Source organism: Dromiciops gliroides, chromosome 5 (assembly GCF_019393635.1).
Source record: "Dromiciops gliroides isolate mDroGli1 chromosome 5, mDroGli1.pri, whole genome shotgun sequence".
Lineage (NCBI taxonomy): Eukaryota > Metazoa > Chordata > Mammalia > Microbiotheria > Microbiotheriidae > Dromiciops > Dromiciops gliroides.
This window is the reverse complement of record NC_057865.1, coordinates 278,312,194-278,329,461: the sequence shown is the minus strand read 5'-3', so window position 1 is coordinate 278,329,461 and position 17,268 is coordinate 278,312,194. Positions and strand designations below refer to the sequence as shown.

General features: G+C 39.0%; 1 protein-coding gene across 1 annotated transcript in view; it reads left to right on the top strand.

Moving 5' to 3' along the window:
* The window catches only part of LOC122729312 (sodium-coupled monocarboxylate transporter 1-like), a 49,193-nt gene extending 40,081 nt beyond the window's left edge, over nucleotides 1-9,112 (top strand). The window contains exons 9-15 of the mRNA XM_043968108.1: nucleotides 165-277; nucleotides 1,546-1,613; nucleotides 3,457-3,543; nucleotides 6,044-6,255; nucleotides 6,647-6,750; nucleotides 7,437-7,516; nucleotides 8,987-9,112. Of these exons, the coding sequence (XP_043824043.1) occupies nucleotides 165-277; nucleotides 1,546-1,613; nucleotides 3,457-3,543; nucleotides 6,044-6,255; nucleotides 6,647-6,750; nucleotides 7,437-7,516; nucleotides 8,987-9,112 (790 nt within the window). The remainder of the gene's footprint in view (nucleotides 1-164; nucleotides 278-1,545; nucleotides 1,614-3,456; nucleotides 3,544-6,043; nucleotides 6,256-6,646; nucleotides 6,751-7,436; nucleotides 7,517-8,986) is intronic.
* The last annotated feature ends 8,156 nt before the right edge of the window (nucleotides 9,113-17,268 follow it).

Genomic DNA, 17,268 nt, shown 5'->3' with positions numbered 1-17,268 from the left:
TTCCCTCCTGCCCTAGAATGAAGATCCTATGAATTCACTTAAATATTAATGGTCGGTACCAATTTTTTTTCCAATTTCTTTCCTCCAGTTATTAAGTATTCATAATATTTATTAAAGTGTAGCAAAGTAAACCAAAATTAAAAGAGTTGCCTTTGTCTCCCCAGCACAGTGTCCTCCAGCATCAATGCTTTAGCCGCAGTAACAATCGAAGACCTCATCAAACCTCACTTCCCAACACTCTCAGAAAAGGCTCTGTCTTGGCTTTCAAAAGGAACAAGTGAGTGTCTGTTGAATATTTTCACTTTTCCAAATGACATGAAAGGGATGGATGTTTCCCAAATCGAAAACTTGTTTGGAATGGACAAACATTTTTGTGCTAACTTGGGATCCTAGATTTAGGATTGAGAGCCTCATTTATATTAGATTTAGATTCAGAAGGGATCTTATGCCATCAGAGCATCATGGAATCTTAGAGCTCAAAGGAACCTCATGTGTCATCTAGTCCAACCTGTATCTTAACCAGCATCCTCTCTATACCACACCCATCAATTAGTCATCCAGTCTTTGCTTGAAGACATCCAATGCTGGCAGTGGGAGATGGGGGAAGAGGATGGGAATAGTACCTCCTTAGGCAGCCATTTGACCTTTTGGTGAGCTCTAATTATCATAATGAGCTAGGTGGCGCCATAGTGCTTAGAATGCCGAGGCTAAAGTCAGGAAGCTTGACTTCTTGAGTTCAAATCTGGACTCGGATACTTTCTAGCTGTGTGACCCTGAGCAAGTCACTGTGTGACCCTGAGCAAGTCACTTAACCCTCTTTATCTGTAAAATGAGCCGGAGAGGGAAATGACAAATCAAATCACTCCAGTATCTTTGCTAAAAAACCAAAAAAACCCCAAAACCAAATGGGGTCAGGAAGAGTTGGACACAACTGAAATAAATGAACAACAACAGTTCTTAATAGAAATACTCTATTACTGGTAAACTGGGATGCATGTGTGTGTGTGTGTGTGTGTGTGTGTGTGTGTGTGTGTTTCCTTTAAACACAAATGTTTGTGGAGGATTAGACTTATAATATAATAGTTGTTAGGCTTATGATCCCCACAGTTAATTCCAGGGATTCTTTTCTTGATATAATATAGTGTTTCAACTAATCCTGAGCATAACACTAGAGTATTATTTATCAGCTTTGCATATTGCTTTTCTGGCAGAAAAACACACCCCATTTTTACCCTTTATCTGCTTGGGTCAGTGTGGTTGTTCTTCAGCCCAGTCTATTATCTGCTTGTATAAAAGCCATGATGAATACATTCCATTGAGAATGTTAACTCTCAGGGCAGCTAGGTGGCGCAGTGGAATAGAGCACTGGCCCTGGAGTCAGGAGTACTTGAGTTCAAATCGGGCCTCAGACACTCAACACTTACTAGCTGCGTGACCCTGGGCAAGTCACTTAACCCCCATTGCCTCACCATTAAAAACAAAACAAAACAGAGAATGTTAACTCTCAGCATCAATCTGACCTTGGCTTTCCATCTGCTCCTCAAGGTGTGCTATATGGAGCTCTGTGCATTGGAATGGCAGCCCTGGCGTCACTCATGGGAGCCTTGTTGCAGGTGAGGGGTGAATTTAGGCAGCTCTGGAAAATAATCAGTGGTGAGAAGTCACCAATGACCAGTGAGTTTACTTTTCACCTAAATGATACTACAGATTCTCTAGCTTTTGCTCACTCTGGCCATTGGAAGGCATTTTCATAGCTGAAAACCCTACTCCTGATCATTCATTAAGAGGGGGCAAGGAAGATAAGTGGAATCTTGGAATGCCTTCGTGAGTTGCAATTTCTGTTGGTCATCACGCCATCAACATCTCTACAATAAACAGAGTTCCTATATAGCAGCATGCCTTTCTGTATGTGTATACATATATATAGGTATGTGTTTGTGTGTGTATATATATATATGTATGTATGTGGTTATAGGCATATATAGCATCTATCCATCTCTCTCTTTCTCCCTCCTCTGTCCTTCCCTTCCTTTCTCTTCTCTCCTTTTCTCATCTTTCTGTCTTCCCCTTCCTCCCTCCCTCCCTCTCTCCCTCCTTTCTTTTTTCTCTCTGCCTCTCTATCTTTATCTCTCTCTTAATGCATTCCTTATCAAATGTGGTTCTTACTTACTGTTTTCTTTTCTCCACCTCTGACACTTAGTAGTTCTCACTTCTTTTCTTACTACCATATTCCATATGCCATGACCCTATCAAAAATCAATCATCATCCTTGGATTCTATACCATATATTTTTGATACACTAACTCCCTTTCTTTTTTTTTTTCCTTCTTTGCAGGGCAATGAGGGTTAAGTGACTTGCCCAGGGTCACACAGCTAGTTAAATGTCAAGGATTTGAGGCCAGATTTGAACTCGGGTCCTCCTGAATTCAGGGCCAGTGCTTTATCCACTGTGCCACCTAGCTGCCCCCACTAACTCCCTTTCTAATTAAAGTTCACTGGTCTATATCATGGAATCTCAGAGTCATAGGGAATCTTGGAAGCCATTTCAGTTCAACTCATACAACAGTGCTCTCTATAGCCTAGCTGACAAATAGTCATTTGGCCTCTTCTTGAAGACCTTCAATGGCTGTAACCTTACTACCTTTTCATTTTGGGATAGCTCCAATTAACAAGAAATTTTTCTTATATTCCATGGCTTCCATTCTTCATCCAATTATACCTTCTTGTGACCTCTAAAATTTATACTAAGTATTTAAGATCATAGACTTAGAACTGAAAAGGACCTTCAAAATCACCTAGTCCAATGTCTTCATTCTACAAATGAAGATACTGAGGTTATGAGACTCACCCTGGGTCACACAGGTAAAAAGTGGCAAAGTGGAGATTTGAACCCATATTGTGACAGCCCAAACTAGGAAGTATCTTATGGATCATGTGGCCCCCTCTTCTCATTTTATTAAACTGAGAAACATAGAGGTTAAGTTCCTAGCCCAGAATCATACAACTCAATTGGTGGCTTCCTGTCGTGTGTCCCTTCCAGGCTATAAAGTTCACAACCATAATTTTTTTTCTGGCTCAGTATATGGCTCAGTCAACAGTCAAGTACAACGTGACTCTTTTTTTTTGTTTTTGTTTTTGACACTGTGACTCTGATAGTAATGTCAGTGAACTGATTTCTATCTCCTTTCTACACTTCTGTATCTAATATCAGAGTTTTTCCCTATTGTAATCTACGTGTCAACCTCTCCTGTCCAGTTCTACTTTGATGTCTTTCTGGTGACTCCACTAGATTTGTTTTTTTCTCTCTGACTCATTCACAGAACTTTATATTTTGAGAAAGACAGCATATGCTGTTGGCTCTGGTTATTGATCCCTATTCTGTTGTTTCTTGTCCAAATGGAAGAGCTAACTTTTTGTGGGGCATGCCTAATTTGTGACATTTTATTCTCTCATTAGGCAGCACTCAGTATCTTTGGCATGGTCGGTGGACCACTTTTGGGCTTATTTTCTCTGGGGATCGTGGTCCCCTTTGCCAACTCACTTGTAAGTATAAAGTATGACTGTCAAGACAATATCCTTCCCCAAAGTGAATGAATGAGTGAAAAAGCATTTATTAAACACTTACTATGTAACGAGTGTGATGTTGAACACTGAGGATAGAAATATAAAGAGAATCCTTGTCCTCAAGGAGATTACACTCTGCACAATTGTGTTATTTAAGTCTCAAAAATTGATATGGGGATGTTGGCAACTGTGCAACTAAATCTACAGTCCCAGAATAAGATTCTTCCTGAAGCACCAAGAAAAAACCAACAGTTCACCTTTTGTTTTTCACAAGGATTCCAGCTGGATGTAAAATATATCCTTCAACATATCCTCACTATGTTATTAGATCTACACCATAAAGAGATCAAAGAAAGAGGAAAATTACCCATATGTACAAAAATATTTATAACTGCTTTTTGTGGTGGAAATTGGAAATTGAGAATATTCCCATTAATTGGGGAATGGCTGAACAAGTTATGGCATATGAATGTATTATATTATTCTATTGTAAGAAATGATGGAGGAGATAGCTTCCGAAACCTGGAAAAATTTATATGAACTAATGCAGAGTGAAGTGAGCAGAACTGGAAGAACACTACATAGTGATAGCAATGTTGTAACAATTGTGACAGATTTAGCTACTCTGATCAACACAATGATCCATAACAAATCCAAAGGACTCATACAGGGGATGGATTCAAAGTTCAGACTGAAGCACTGTTTGTTTGTTTTTTACATTGCCAATGTGGAAATTTGTTTTGCTTGACTATACATGTTTATAACAAAGGTTTTGTTTTTCTTGCTTTCTCAGTTTGTGGGGGTGGGGGAGAATAGAATTCATATCTAAAAATAAAATAAAATTGAATTTTTTCAAAAAGAAAAAAAGAGATTACACTCTAATGGGAGAAGATAGTATATATATCAGTGGTGGCAGGGAGAGGAGTTTTAGTGTGGGGAGATGGAGGCAGTCTATTGACTTGTCCTTTCCAGAAGTAATAGTACTTTGGATTCTGTGCCCAGAATACAAGTAGATATGGTCAAGGAAGGCAGTAGATGAAGCACTAGGAGGCAGGCAGATGGGAACTCAGCCTGGAGGGATAGTGGGATGGTATGTGAAGATACAGAATCTTAAAAATCTGGAGCTAGAAGGGATCTCAGGAACCATCTAGTCCAACCCCCCCTTATTTTTTAGGTGAGGAAACTGAGATCCAGAGAATGTAAGTGACTTGCCCCAAATTACAAATAGTAAATATCAGAAGCAAGATTTGAACCTAGGTCCTCTGATTCCAGAGCCAGCTCTCTTTACTCTGTACCAAGCTGCCTTCTTAAGAGCACTGTCTGCTCTCTGGTGCCAGCTGGTAGATGGTTTTCAAACATTCCAGTCATATCCTAATGTCTGTGATCCCATTTGGGGTTTTCTTGGCAAAGATACTGGAGTGGTTTGTCATTTCCTTCTCCAGCTCATTTTTCAGATGAGGAAATTGAGGCAAACAGGGTGAAGTGAGTTGCCCAGGGCCACAAATTTAGTAAGTGTCTGAGGTCAGATTTGAACTCAAGGAACTTAAGGAACAGGTCCTGTGCCTGAACTTAAGGAAGATGAGTCTTCCTTACTTCAGGCACAGGACCTGCAGTGCCACCTAGCACAACTAAGGTTGATCTAGCTTAAATGATTTTTCCAAACTCGGGATACAGAATAAGACATATATTTGTTGGACATGACCAATGTGGAAATTTGTTTTCTTGACTACATTTACATGTCTTTTTCTTTTCTTTTTTTTTTTTCAGGGCAATGAGAGTTAAGTGATTTGCCCAGGGTCACACAGCTAGTAAGTGTCAAGTGTCTGAGGCTGGATTTGAACTTAGGTCCTCTTGAATCCAGGGCTGGTACTTTATCCACTGCACCAACTAGCTGCCCTACGTTTACATTTCTTACAAAGATTTTGTTTTACTTTTTCTTTTTAGTTCAGGGTGGGGAGAATGAGAGGAAGAAAAATTTTATTTCTAATTGAAAAAAATTTAATTTAAAACTTTTTTTAAGCTACAAAAAAAAGTGACTTTCCTAAGATTACATAGATAATCACAGTCAGAATTTAAGCAACTCTGAATCCTAATCCTGGGCTCTTTCCACCTCCCTACCACTATATAATAAGGATTTGTTAACTATATGCTATGGGTGGGAGTATCTGAGTAAGCAAACTGCTTTATATGTGTCAGGAACTCTGAAAAGTTTGCTTCAATATTCCACCCTTGGGGCAGCTAGGTGGTGCAGTGGATAGAGCACAAGCCCTGGATTCAGGAGGACCTGAGTTCAAATCCAGCCTCAGATACTTTACACTTACTAGCTATGTGACCCTAGGCAAGTCACTTACCCCCAATTGCCTCACACACACACACAAAACCACCAACAACAAAAAAACAAAAAAAATATTCCACCCTTCCTCTTTTTCCTTCCAAAGAAAACTATTGCTTTCCTTTCAAAAGCACTTCTGTTTTACAGGGGTCGTTTATAGGACTCGTTGCTGGATTTGTCATTTCCCTTTGGGTTGGAATTGGAGCTCAACTTTATCCCCCACTTCCAGAGAGGACTTTACCCTTGAGCCTTGTTACTGATGGTTGTAACATAACCAACTCAGACCAGGGGAACTGGACGATGACCACCACAGAAATGCCATTTTCTACAAGTGCTTTTCAAATTCCCAATGTTGAAAGGTATTGAAATGAGTTCTACAATATCATGTTTTGTTTTGTTTTGTTTTTTTAACTAAGCAAGAGACTGGTAGAAGGCAGAAGACTCTGAAGACTGTCATCATTTTGCCTTGGGCATCACCTGTATATATACTGTGGGTTGGTCATACCACATACCTCCATGGATCTGTGAACTCACCAATGTGTGAACCCCCTTCAGAAATGCAAATCCTAATTCATCCATTCCCTTTCATCCTACTTCACTCCCATAAGAGGGAGCCAGTGTAGCCTGGTGGTATCCTCTATTTCTCTTACCATTCTCTGGATACCAATGGAACATATTGACTGCCCATTGTTTTCGATATGAGACTTGTAGATTAATCTTATAATAAAGCTTTTCCCCTCTTCTTTCTAGGACTCCCCTAATGGATAACTGGTATTCCTTATCATATCTGTACTTCAGCACGATTGGAACCTTGGTCACTCTACTTGTGGGAATAATTGTTAGCCTCCTAACAGGTACCTGTTTCTGCCATTGCTATTCTTTGTGTGTGTGTGTGTGTGTGTGTGTGTGTGGCAATTGGGGTTAAGTGACTTGCCTAGGGTCACACAGCTAGTAAGTGTTAAGTGTCTGAGGTCGGATTTGAACTCATGTCCTCCTGACTCCAGGGCCGGTGCTCCATCCACTGCGCCACCTAGCTGCCCCTATTGCTATTCTTTTGAGATAAACTTTACATGACAATTTACAGTCGCTCTTATCAGTGGTTCTATGTTACAGTTCTGGTATTAGAATATGTGAATGATTTCCTCTAATTTATAAACGGGAACCTTGAGTGATTTATTTCAATAACAAGATTTGTTGAGCTCTCAGTATGCAGAGGACACTGTGCTTAGGTGTTGGGGAGAGTGAGACAAAAATAAAGTTTTTCTTCTTATGTTTTACCACCAGCCCACTTTCCTAGGCCTCAGTTTCCCTTTCTTCTTGGACACTTTCCTAAGAGAACACGTTTAGTTCTAAGAGGTAGGAGGAAGAAGATCTTAGTAGAGGACGTTGTTTCCTGGGGAGTTTGATTAAAGACTGGTAAAATTTCTTCTGGTAAACCTGGAAAGGATTATAGACTAGAAAAATGTTTACTTCTGGGTGCTCTCAGTTCACCTAAAAAAGGAGATTTGAATATGTTTCCATAACTGTCTGTGTTTTTCAGGAGGAAGAAAACAAAGCATAGAGAACAGATTCCTACTAACAAAAGAAGACTTTTTATCCAATTTTGACTTTTTAAAGAAGGTATTTTTTTTCTTAAATAAATAAGATCATTCCTATCATTTTATAACAGGCAAGGATTGTCTTCCTCTCCTCTTTCACCCCTCTCTTCCCTAAACATAGTGGAGAAAAGAGGTGATGAATAATCCTCTGATACCTCCAACAAAGTCTCATTCCAGTGGGGGTGGAGATGATCCAGGGAGGTCAAAGCCTCTGCCAATAGAATGGGAGCCCTGGCAAGCTCTATCAGGTGGGAACCCCTCTAACTGATTTTATAAAAGTTTAGCACCAAAAGTTTGACCACCAAGTAATGATTCCCTCCCCACCCCCCCCCCCCAGCCTTGGTAACTTATGATCATATGCTAAGATTTGGGGGAGAAGCATTGTATCACGGTAGAGAGAGAACTTGCCTTGAGCCAGCAAGATCTGGATTCAAATTCTACTTCTGATGCTACTGGCTGTGTGATTTTTGAGCAAGACATTTAGCCTCTCAGTACATTTGTTCAGTCATTTCCTGATTGATGGGTACCCCCCCCCCCTTAGTTTCTTGCTTTTGCTAACACAAAAAGAAATTCTATAAATATTTTTGTATGATGGGACCTTTTCCTCCAAAAGTGATTATCAGTGCATATTCCTTCCACCTATAAACCCTTCTCCAACATAAGTGTATACACACACAAACACAAATATGTGAATATATAAACACATGCATATGTGTGTATACATGTGGGGCTTATAGGTGGAGGGACTATCCACTGTTAAAAATCCTTTTTGAACTTATGAAGTTTAATGATATGTGTTTTTTCTGTATTACTCCCTCATTAGACTAGAAAGATAATACTAATAATAGCTAAAATTTATGTGGCATGTTAAGATTTGGTAAGTTCTTTACAAATATTCTCTCATTTTATTTTTTATATTTTATTTATCTAATGTTATTTCTTTGAAAAACAACTATCCCAGAGGCATGTATATTATTATCACCATTTTGCAGATAAAGAAACTGAGGCAGAAAAGAGTTATATTCTTGCCCAGGGTCCCACAGCTAGGAAGTACTCAGATCTTCCCAATTCCAGGTCCAGCACTCAATTCATTGTGTTACCTAAAGATTTTTCTAAAAAATGTAAAGCATCAATAATTCACAATTTTGTGTGTGTGTATGGACCATTCTGCCCTGATTCCTTCATTAAAATCCAATTCTCTTGCTTCATGATGACAGGGAGTTGATGCTGGAGCCTTGAAAGCTATACTAGTGGAACCCAAGTTCTGGCAAGCCCTTCCCTACCTAGGTGGAAAAGCTTTGAGCTGGCCAACTAAGAGACTCATCATTAAAAGTTGGCCACTAGAGAGAAATATTTGTCAGTTACAAAAACTCTTGGAGAAGATCTAGTAAGACAGACACAGGTGTGATTCCCATTAGTGGAGGGAGAAAGTTGACGGATGAAGTTATCCATCTTCAAAGTATTGAAGTAACCAGTTAACTTTTCCTTTTAGGAGAAACAAGATTTAAACCAACAACCTTATGCAATGGAAGATGGCGGTACTTTAAACCCTGCCTTCAACCACATGGAAATGAACTTCACAGAAGGCAGTGGAAAGACCTATGGGGAACATTTCTGAGGCAGCTCTTATACTGGATGAACTTGAATGCCTTTGCTGCTTTATATATTTTTTCTAAGATGATTGCATTTAATTTAGACTTTGTTTTAGAATGCCTCTGGTTGGGTAACCCCAGGCAAGTCAATTGAACCTCTTAGCACTTCAGGTAACTCTCTAAGACTATACAGTGCAGAGGAGGTGATGAGGAGGTATTGGGAGAGAGAGTTTTCTCACCTTGGAGTCCCCTATGACAATGAAATCACATGACCATTCCCATTACTATCCCTATATGCTTTCTGTTGACCTTCCTTTTTTTTTTTTTCTGATCCACTTGGATTTCTAACTTGGCTGCATTTCTGGGTTCTGATCATGTGTCCTAGTACTGATTCTTTTGGTCCCGGTTCTTTCTGTTGAATGGAGGACTGCTTTTCTTAGTACTGGTGCTGACAACACCCCCTCCCCACAATCTGCCATTAAAAAGCAAACCAACAAAAACATATGTGGTACCTTTTGTTTGGGATTTGACAACCCAAGAAAATGCCTGTAATCCAAAGTGGATCACCTAGAAATCAGATCAGTCCATTACATCTGTCATCCAAAGTGGATCACCTAGAAACCATTTTTTTGGGGGGGTTGAGGCAATTGGGGTTAAGTGACTTGCCCAGGGTCACACAGCTAGTAAGTGTCAAGTGTCTGAGGCTATATTTGAACTCAGGTCCTCCTGACTCCAGGGCTGGTGCTCTATCCACTGAAAACCAAATCTTTCTATTACATCTGTACCCAAAAGTCACTCACCTAGAAATCAGATCATTCCGTTACATCTGTAATCCAAAGTGGATCATCTAGAAATTAGAGCTTTCTATTATGTCTGTAGTCCATAGTGGATCACCTAGAAATCAGGTCATTTCATTACATCCACAGCAGTCTTTGAAAGCTTAATTTAAAGTCATTAAAGTGAAGACCAATGTTTCAATGACTAGAAATTTTTTTTTCTTTTTTTGCCTGATTATTCATTCAGTTTAGCAATTTAATCACTGTGTAAAAACATTGAGATTTTTCTTGAATGATGTCCTTCAGCTCCTTAGATACAAAAAGCTGAAAGTTGATTCGTTACTTATTTTACCTTCTCTGCAGTCTATCTAGTTTCAAGATTTCATTGTAAACTTCCTACAACATATGCTGTTTGAGAAATGTGTATTTGACCAAGTTTTTTTTTTTTTTTAAATATTGTAGCTAAATATTTGAAAGACAGCTTGGCTTTGTCAAATGCACAAAACCACCAATTAGCATTATCTGTGTTGTATTTTTATTTACTTTTGTTAAACATTTCCCAATTACATTTTAATCTGCTTGGCAGGACTGAGCAGTTTTGTCTTTGGCCTTGCTTTTCTGACACATCCTGACTTTGTGATCCCGGAGTAAGTGTCAGAAGTTCTTGGTGCCCTGGGCAACTTTCTAAACCTATGAACTACAAAGTAAGTCCCAACTTCCCTTGGTAAAGGGAATTCCATCACTGGGAATTCTTTAAACCAACAGAATTTCATGAAATATTTAGATGACTTTTAAATGTTTTAAAATAAGAAAATGATTTCCCATTGCTTCTTGTCCCCCATATTTGAGTGATTGTATATTGTAATTCTATGTGATGTTGAAGTGTTCCCAGATTAAAATTTTTAAAGAGAGAAAGAGGATTATTTTCAACAAAAAGATTCATACATTCATTCAATAAGTTTTTATCAAGTGCCTTCTATGAACCTGGTGCTGTTCTAGGTGCTAGGGGTACAAAGCAAAGAAACCAAGCAGCCTCAAGGAGTTACATTCTACTGGGACCCAGAATGTAAAAATATATACCTATGTAGTACTTAACTATTTGATGTGCATATACTAGGTACTGATGCTTTAAAAAGGCACCTAGATATATGGGGCAAAGTGCTACTTTTCAAATCACAAGACACGGGTTCAAATTCTAATTCTGCTAGTTTCTAGCTGTGTGACTCTGGGAAGGTCTGAGTTCCCAGATTCCTCATCTGTAAAATGAGGAAAATAATATAAGAGTACCTACCTCACAGGGATATTGTGAGGAGAATGCTTTCTTTGAAAAACCCTAGATAGAGTACTAGAGAAATGTGAGCTACAATTATTTGTAAGGAAAATTTTTTTATTAATCTTCCTTATAATTTTATAAATGAGCAGGATGTTGAATTTTTAAAATTTTTGTATCTAGTTTAATTGAAATCATCTTAATATTTATTTTTGTAATTCTATATGTTAAATGAATATTCAAAGCAAGTATGAGAATATGTACTGTCTTGGAAAAGGAAACCAACCATCTTACTATTGACCCCTTTTTTTGATCAGAGGGTTAAAGTAACAGTGAGATATGGGAAGGTAAGGCTATAATTCTTACCCACACATTTCTAGTCAAGGAAAACATCACATTAACCACATTAGGAGGATCAATAGATTATGTTAGTTAATGCTCCTGGAAGTAGACTTGAGAGAAAGGCAGAAGCAAAGAAGCTGAGTAATGCATATGATATATTCCTCAGGAATTCTCCTTCCTTTTTAATTTTGGTGTTGGGTAAATCGGAAGTGATGGTCATAATCTGTGTCGTCCATTGTAATCAGTAGGCTAATGTTATCTCTCTAAATGTTAGACTGTCCTTGACTTATCCAGAAAACACAAAAGGCTTTATTTAGCTGAGAGTAACCTAAGCAGGATTCAAATGCTAAAATAATGAGAGCTAGCATTTAGATAGTGATTTAAGGTTTGCTGAGTGTTTTACATATGTTAACTCAGTTGATTCTCCTACTTCCCAGTGAGGTGGGTGCATTTTACAGATGAGGAAACGGAAACACAAGTGATCAGCCCAGGGTCACATAGCTAATAAGAGTCTAAGGCATGGGGCAGCTAGGTGGCAGTGGATAAAGCACAGGCCCTGGAGTCAGGAGTACCTGAGTTCAAATCCGGTCTCAGACACTTAACACTTACTAGCTGTGTGACCCTGGGCAAGTCACTTAACCCCAATTGCCTCACTAAAAAAAAAAAAAAAAAAAGAGTCTAAGGCAGGATTTGATCTTGGGTCTTCCTGATGCCATGTCCCACATAAATATTTATAGTAGTAGAGAAACCAGGGGGAAAAGTCCAAGTGTGCTGTGAATAGTGTATAGAGTAGTATACCCAGAGTCAGAAGACTTGGGTTTGAATCCCATCTCCAACACTTGCTTAGCTTCTAGGAACCTCAGTTTCCTCATCTGAAAACTAAGGAGAATAAGACATGTCAAAGAGGGACTCTGAAGAGTGTGGGGAAGGGGAAGAGAAGAATCACTGATTTTGAGAGAGAGAGAGAGAAAGAGAAAGAGGAAGAGAGGAAGAGAGAGAGAAGAAGAAGAGAGAGAGAGAGAGAGAGAGAGAGAGAGAGAGAGAGAGAGAGAGAGAGAGAGAGAGAGAGAGAGAGAGCGCGAGCTCACAGGCTGTGCATATCCTCCTAGGCACACCTATGCCTGAGTATTTTCCTCATAGGTACAGAAGATGATGTGTGTAAACCACTGTGTAAACCATTAAGTACTATATACAAATATCAACTATATTCTGTATGACCTTGGTGATGTCATTTAACTGCTAATGCAAATCATGCTTTATACTTGTCTACCTCTCAAGATTAATGTGAGCCACATTTGTTAAATGATGACCCAGGGCATTTCTATGGCTTAAGAACTGTTACTATCATGACATTCTATTACAGGCATCAACATTTGCTTCTTAAGTTATTAACTGGGTACCTTTAATTGTGTTAGGTTCTACCCTACCATCTGTTATGAAAAAAATGTGTGGGTCCTTTGTGTTATAATAAAAATTATTAAATTGCTTCTGCTTACTCATTTTCCTTGATTAAACTTTCTGAAGATCTTCTATAATTGTGGGGGGTGTTTTTGGGTGGGGGATAATTGCATTTATTTCATACTCTTTACAGAAGAATGCTTTACCTGCTGTATCAAGAAACTTTTCCAAATAGTACAAGTATTTTGTTCAGACATGTAAAAAAAAAGAAGCTCCTATCATTTTTGGCTACTAATTGACATTTGATAATGTTAATTTACCAAGAGGCATGCATATTATTAAAAGCAGAAAACAAATGCCCACTGTCTTGCATCTATGCTGGCTGTGAATTCTAAAATGATTTAGTAATGTTCTTTATTTTAAAAAAAGATTACTCTTATTTCCCAATAACTCCCCTTTCTCAAATACCAGAATCTTTATTCCCCCTCAAAGAAAAATGGTTATGCAAAATAAATTAATATGGAGTCTGCATATACAACATTCATACCCACAGTTCCTACCCACTCAATTCTCTGCTGATAAGAGGGAAACATGTTTTAGCCCTGAGAACCAAGTGTAATTCCCATTCTGGTTTACTCTTAGAACTTGCACTCACATTTATTAGGACTGGTCTCCAAAGGGTGGCTGCTACTCCCAAATTCAAGTGTCCTCTGTATATGTGTGGTCCTAATACTCTAGCTCATGAGTCCCCACTGGTGGGTTTCTTAACAGTCATACTACAAAAACAATTAGCTCAAAAGAAGTGGCATTTACTAAGATTTCATATTAAGAATAGTAGCCACAAACTATTTCCCCCCATAAACCAGGGGTACATTCTCACACAAATATATAGACTGTCCATGGGAAGGGTGAACACAAACTTAAGTGGGTGGTAAAGTATGCTCATAAGGAATATATGTAACTAAGGCAATTTGTGTTTGTGGTACTGCAGGCCATAATGTCTTTTTTCTCCTCCTGGAGTTCTTATAGTACTTCCCAGGGTATCTCTGCTGGATGGGTCCTACAGCTGAGTCCCCATGTTCCACTCCTCTTTACATGAGATTGTACTCCTTGAAGCTTCTTGGGCGGAAATTGTAAATTTTCTGAGTCACTCTTTGGGTGTATCTATGCGATGGAATATTCCATCAACTCCAACTTTGGGGGCAATTTGGTTAGTTCATCTTAAGCTGGTATGGGCCAGAGCCAGCCCTAGGATCATCAGTCAAGGCAATCATTGTGTAACTCTGCCTCAGTTGAATTCAATTAATGAATGAGTCAAAATATCACCTGTGATGTCATTGGTCCTCTTAGGAAATGAACAAACAGAAACAATGGAATCATCTGGAGCAGTTTCCAGAGGCCATTTTATTTCATTTTATCTTAAAGCAATAGCACTTTTCATTCAGGTGTGGGGTCTCCAAAAGGAACGCCTAAGGTATATAACAGAAAGGGAGAATGGCAAAGGGATGAGGATAAGGAGCTCCATTTCACAAGGGAATGAAGATTCATTCTATCCTCCCACAGCCTCAATAGTACTGTCTAGGATTTTCAAGCTGGCTGCCAGGGCCCTGACCTTAGCCTCAATGCTTCCTATCCCAAGCAGCCTTGTTGAGACCATTTTTCATTAAACAGAAATGCAAAGAAAATAATCAGAAAAAAGAAGCCCACCAAGAGAGGAGATAGAGAAAGGAAAGAAGAAAATAGGAAAGGAAAAGACCAAAGAAGGAGGTAACAGGGAGAGAAGCCAGTATCCTTCTCTCAACGGATACATTCTGGGAAAGCCAGACTATTTCTTTTACATTACTGAGTTGAGCACATGGTTTTCCATTCCCGGGTTAATCATGACTCTAGCCATTCATGGATAGTATATTAGCCAAGCAGAGAGTTCATACTGATATTAAGAATAGTAGCCACAAACTATTTCCCCCCATAAACCAGGGGTACATTCTCACACAAATATATAGACTGTCCATGGGAAGGGTGAACACAAACTTAAGTGGGTGGTAAAGTATGCTCATAGGGAATATATGTAACTCAGAAGTTTTCTGAGGTAACTCAGAAACCTTTCTCTTTGAGAAGCTAAACTAAAGGATGGACACATCTAAGCAGCAAGGGAGAGAAGTCAGGACCACCATCCCTCATTCCAGCTTCTCCCACCCCAACCCCCAAAAGGAACTTTCCCTTGTCAGGTGGTCACCCCTTCTATTCTCTATAAACACTTTTGCCTTTCTTCTGGTTCAGGAGCAAGATGTCTCTAAGCCATCTCTTCCCCTTGAGGTGAAGTCTTTGACTTGCTTCTTGGTCACTTTCTCCAGCCCCAAATAAAAGATTCTTTTATTCTAATTAAATAATTAATCCAATATCAAGCCAATTGTTTATTTAATTTCGTGAATAATCATTAAATAATTAACAATTCACTAATGCTAGAGTTGTATACCCCCTCCCCCCCTCACCACCTATTTCCCTGTGACAATATTATTGTATCAGTCTTTTCCATGCATTCCTCAACTATACCCTCTTTGATAGTTCAGGAAACTAAGCTCAATTCTAAATTCCAACTCTAGAGAATGTATTTCCCTGTAAAATTCAGCACAAGTCTTTATATTTTGATTTTTTTAAATTAGTTTTAAAAAAATAATAAAAAAATTTTAAATTAAAAAAAAATTAGTTTTAAGAACCCATCCAAGTAGGGGACTGCTGGTAAGGAAACTATTTTCTACTCCATTTCAGAGCCTTAGCACTTTTGGCTTGGACTATTGCAACAGCTTCTTAATTGGTTGACCTGCCTCAAGGAATTCTTCTCTTTTGTCCAATTTCCAGACAGTTGCTAAAGCGATTGTCAGAAAGTACAAATATGACAATTTATTCTCTCATTCAGTAAATGAGAGGCACAAGAACAAATGCAAAATCCTCTGTCTGGCATTCAAACCTTTTTTCTTTTTTTAACCTTTCTAGCCTTCTTGCTGTTCCTTATACACAAATTCAATCTCCAGACTTTATGCCTTCAACAGCTAAATGGTGTCAATACCTAATAGAATCCAACATGAGCCAAGACCAATTCTCTTTGTTTTTTTGTTTTTTTTTTTTTTTAAAGTGAGGCAATTGGGGTTAAGTGACTTGCCCAGGGTCACACAGCTAGTAAGTGTTAAGTGTCTGAGGCCAGATTTGAACTCAGGTACTCCCAACTCCAGGGTCGGTGCTCTATCCACTGCGCCATCTAGCTGCCCCCAACAGATTCTCTTTGAAAGATTTCCATTGCCCACTCAACAGAAGTAAAGGATGTTTTAAACCCATTATAATGAGTTTTGGGTTTTTTTTTTGTGGAGAAGAGTTGCCCAGTTTTGCTAACTCTTCATTTAGGCTCCTGGAATCTAACTGAGAAGAGAGCCAAGGCTACTAGACACAATAACAGGTCTTTCTCTGTTCAAGTCCATGTTTGTAACTACCTTGTAGTTTACCATAGATGGTAAACTTTAAGTTATGCCATCATGTCTGTTCTTTAAACTTGGCATAATATTCAGTGCTTAGCACAGTGCCTAGAACATGGTAGATGTTTAATAAAAGCTTGTTGACTTAGCTTCCCCCCTACCCCAGAGCAATGAGGGTTAAGTGACTTGCCCAGGGTCACACAGCTAGTGTCAAGTGTCTGAGGATGGATTTGAACTCATGTCCTCCTGACTCCAGGACTGGTGCTTTATCCACTGCATCACCTAGCTGCCCCTGACTTAGCTTTAACAACTATAGCAACTACCCAGTCTGGGACCAAGCCAATTTTAGCCACACTGGATCACATGAGATCCTGCAAGAGAAAAGGAGTATGTTTCTTGTCTGAAACCAGCAGCTTAATTGCTCTTAGGTCCTCTGGGAAATCTAGGAATCTGAGGAAATGGATACCTTGATTTACTTGAGTCCCTCACTTATCCAGGTAAACAGAACAACTTATGAGGACTGGCTATTGGCTAACTCACTAATAATCCTTTGCAGTGACCAAAGTCAATCTAGCTGGAAAATTAGTAACTCAGAAGCCAATCAGACTCATACTAGCATTGAAGCAGATCCTGAACTATTTGGTGATGGTGGTTTATGGACCATCAAGAGACAGTCTTATAACCTGTTGGTAAGTTATGAGACTATGAACACATTCCATTTATAGTCTTATTGTCTCCAGCTCTTCCCCAACCCTGGCTTTGGGACTTTCAGAATTATCCCGTTTTTTGAGAGCTCCTTATCAAGATATATTCTAATCAAGCCTTGAACTGTGAACTGTTTATCACAAAGGATGTTTTCTGATTTGTGTATAAAAGGCCACCTCGTGGACCCCTGGAATTCCTCACTCCCCCCTCCCTTTGAGAATGGA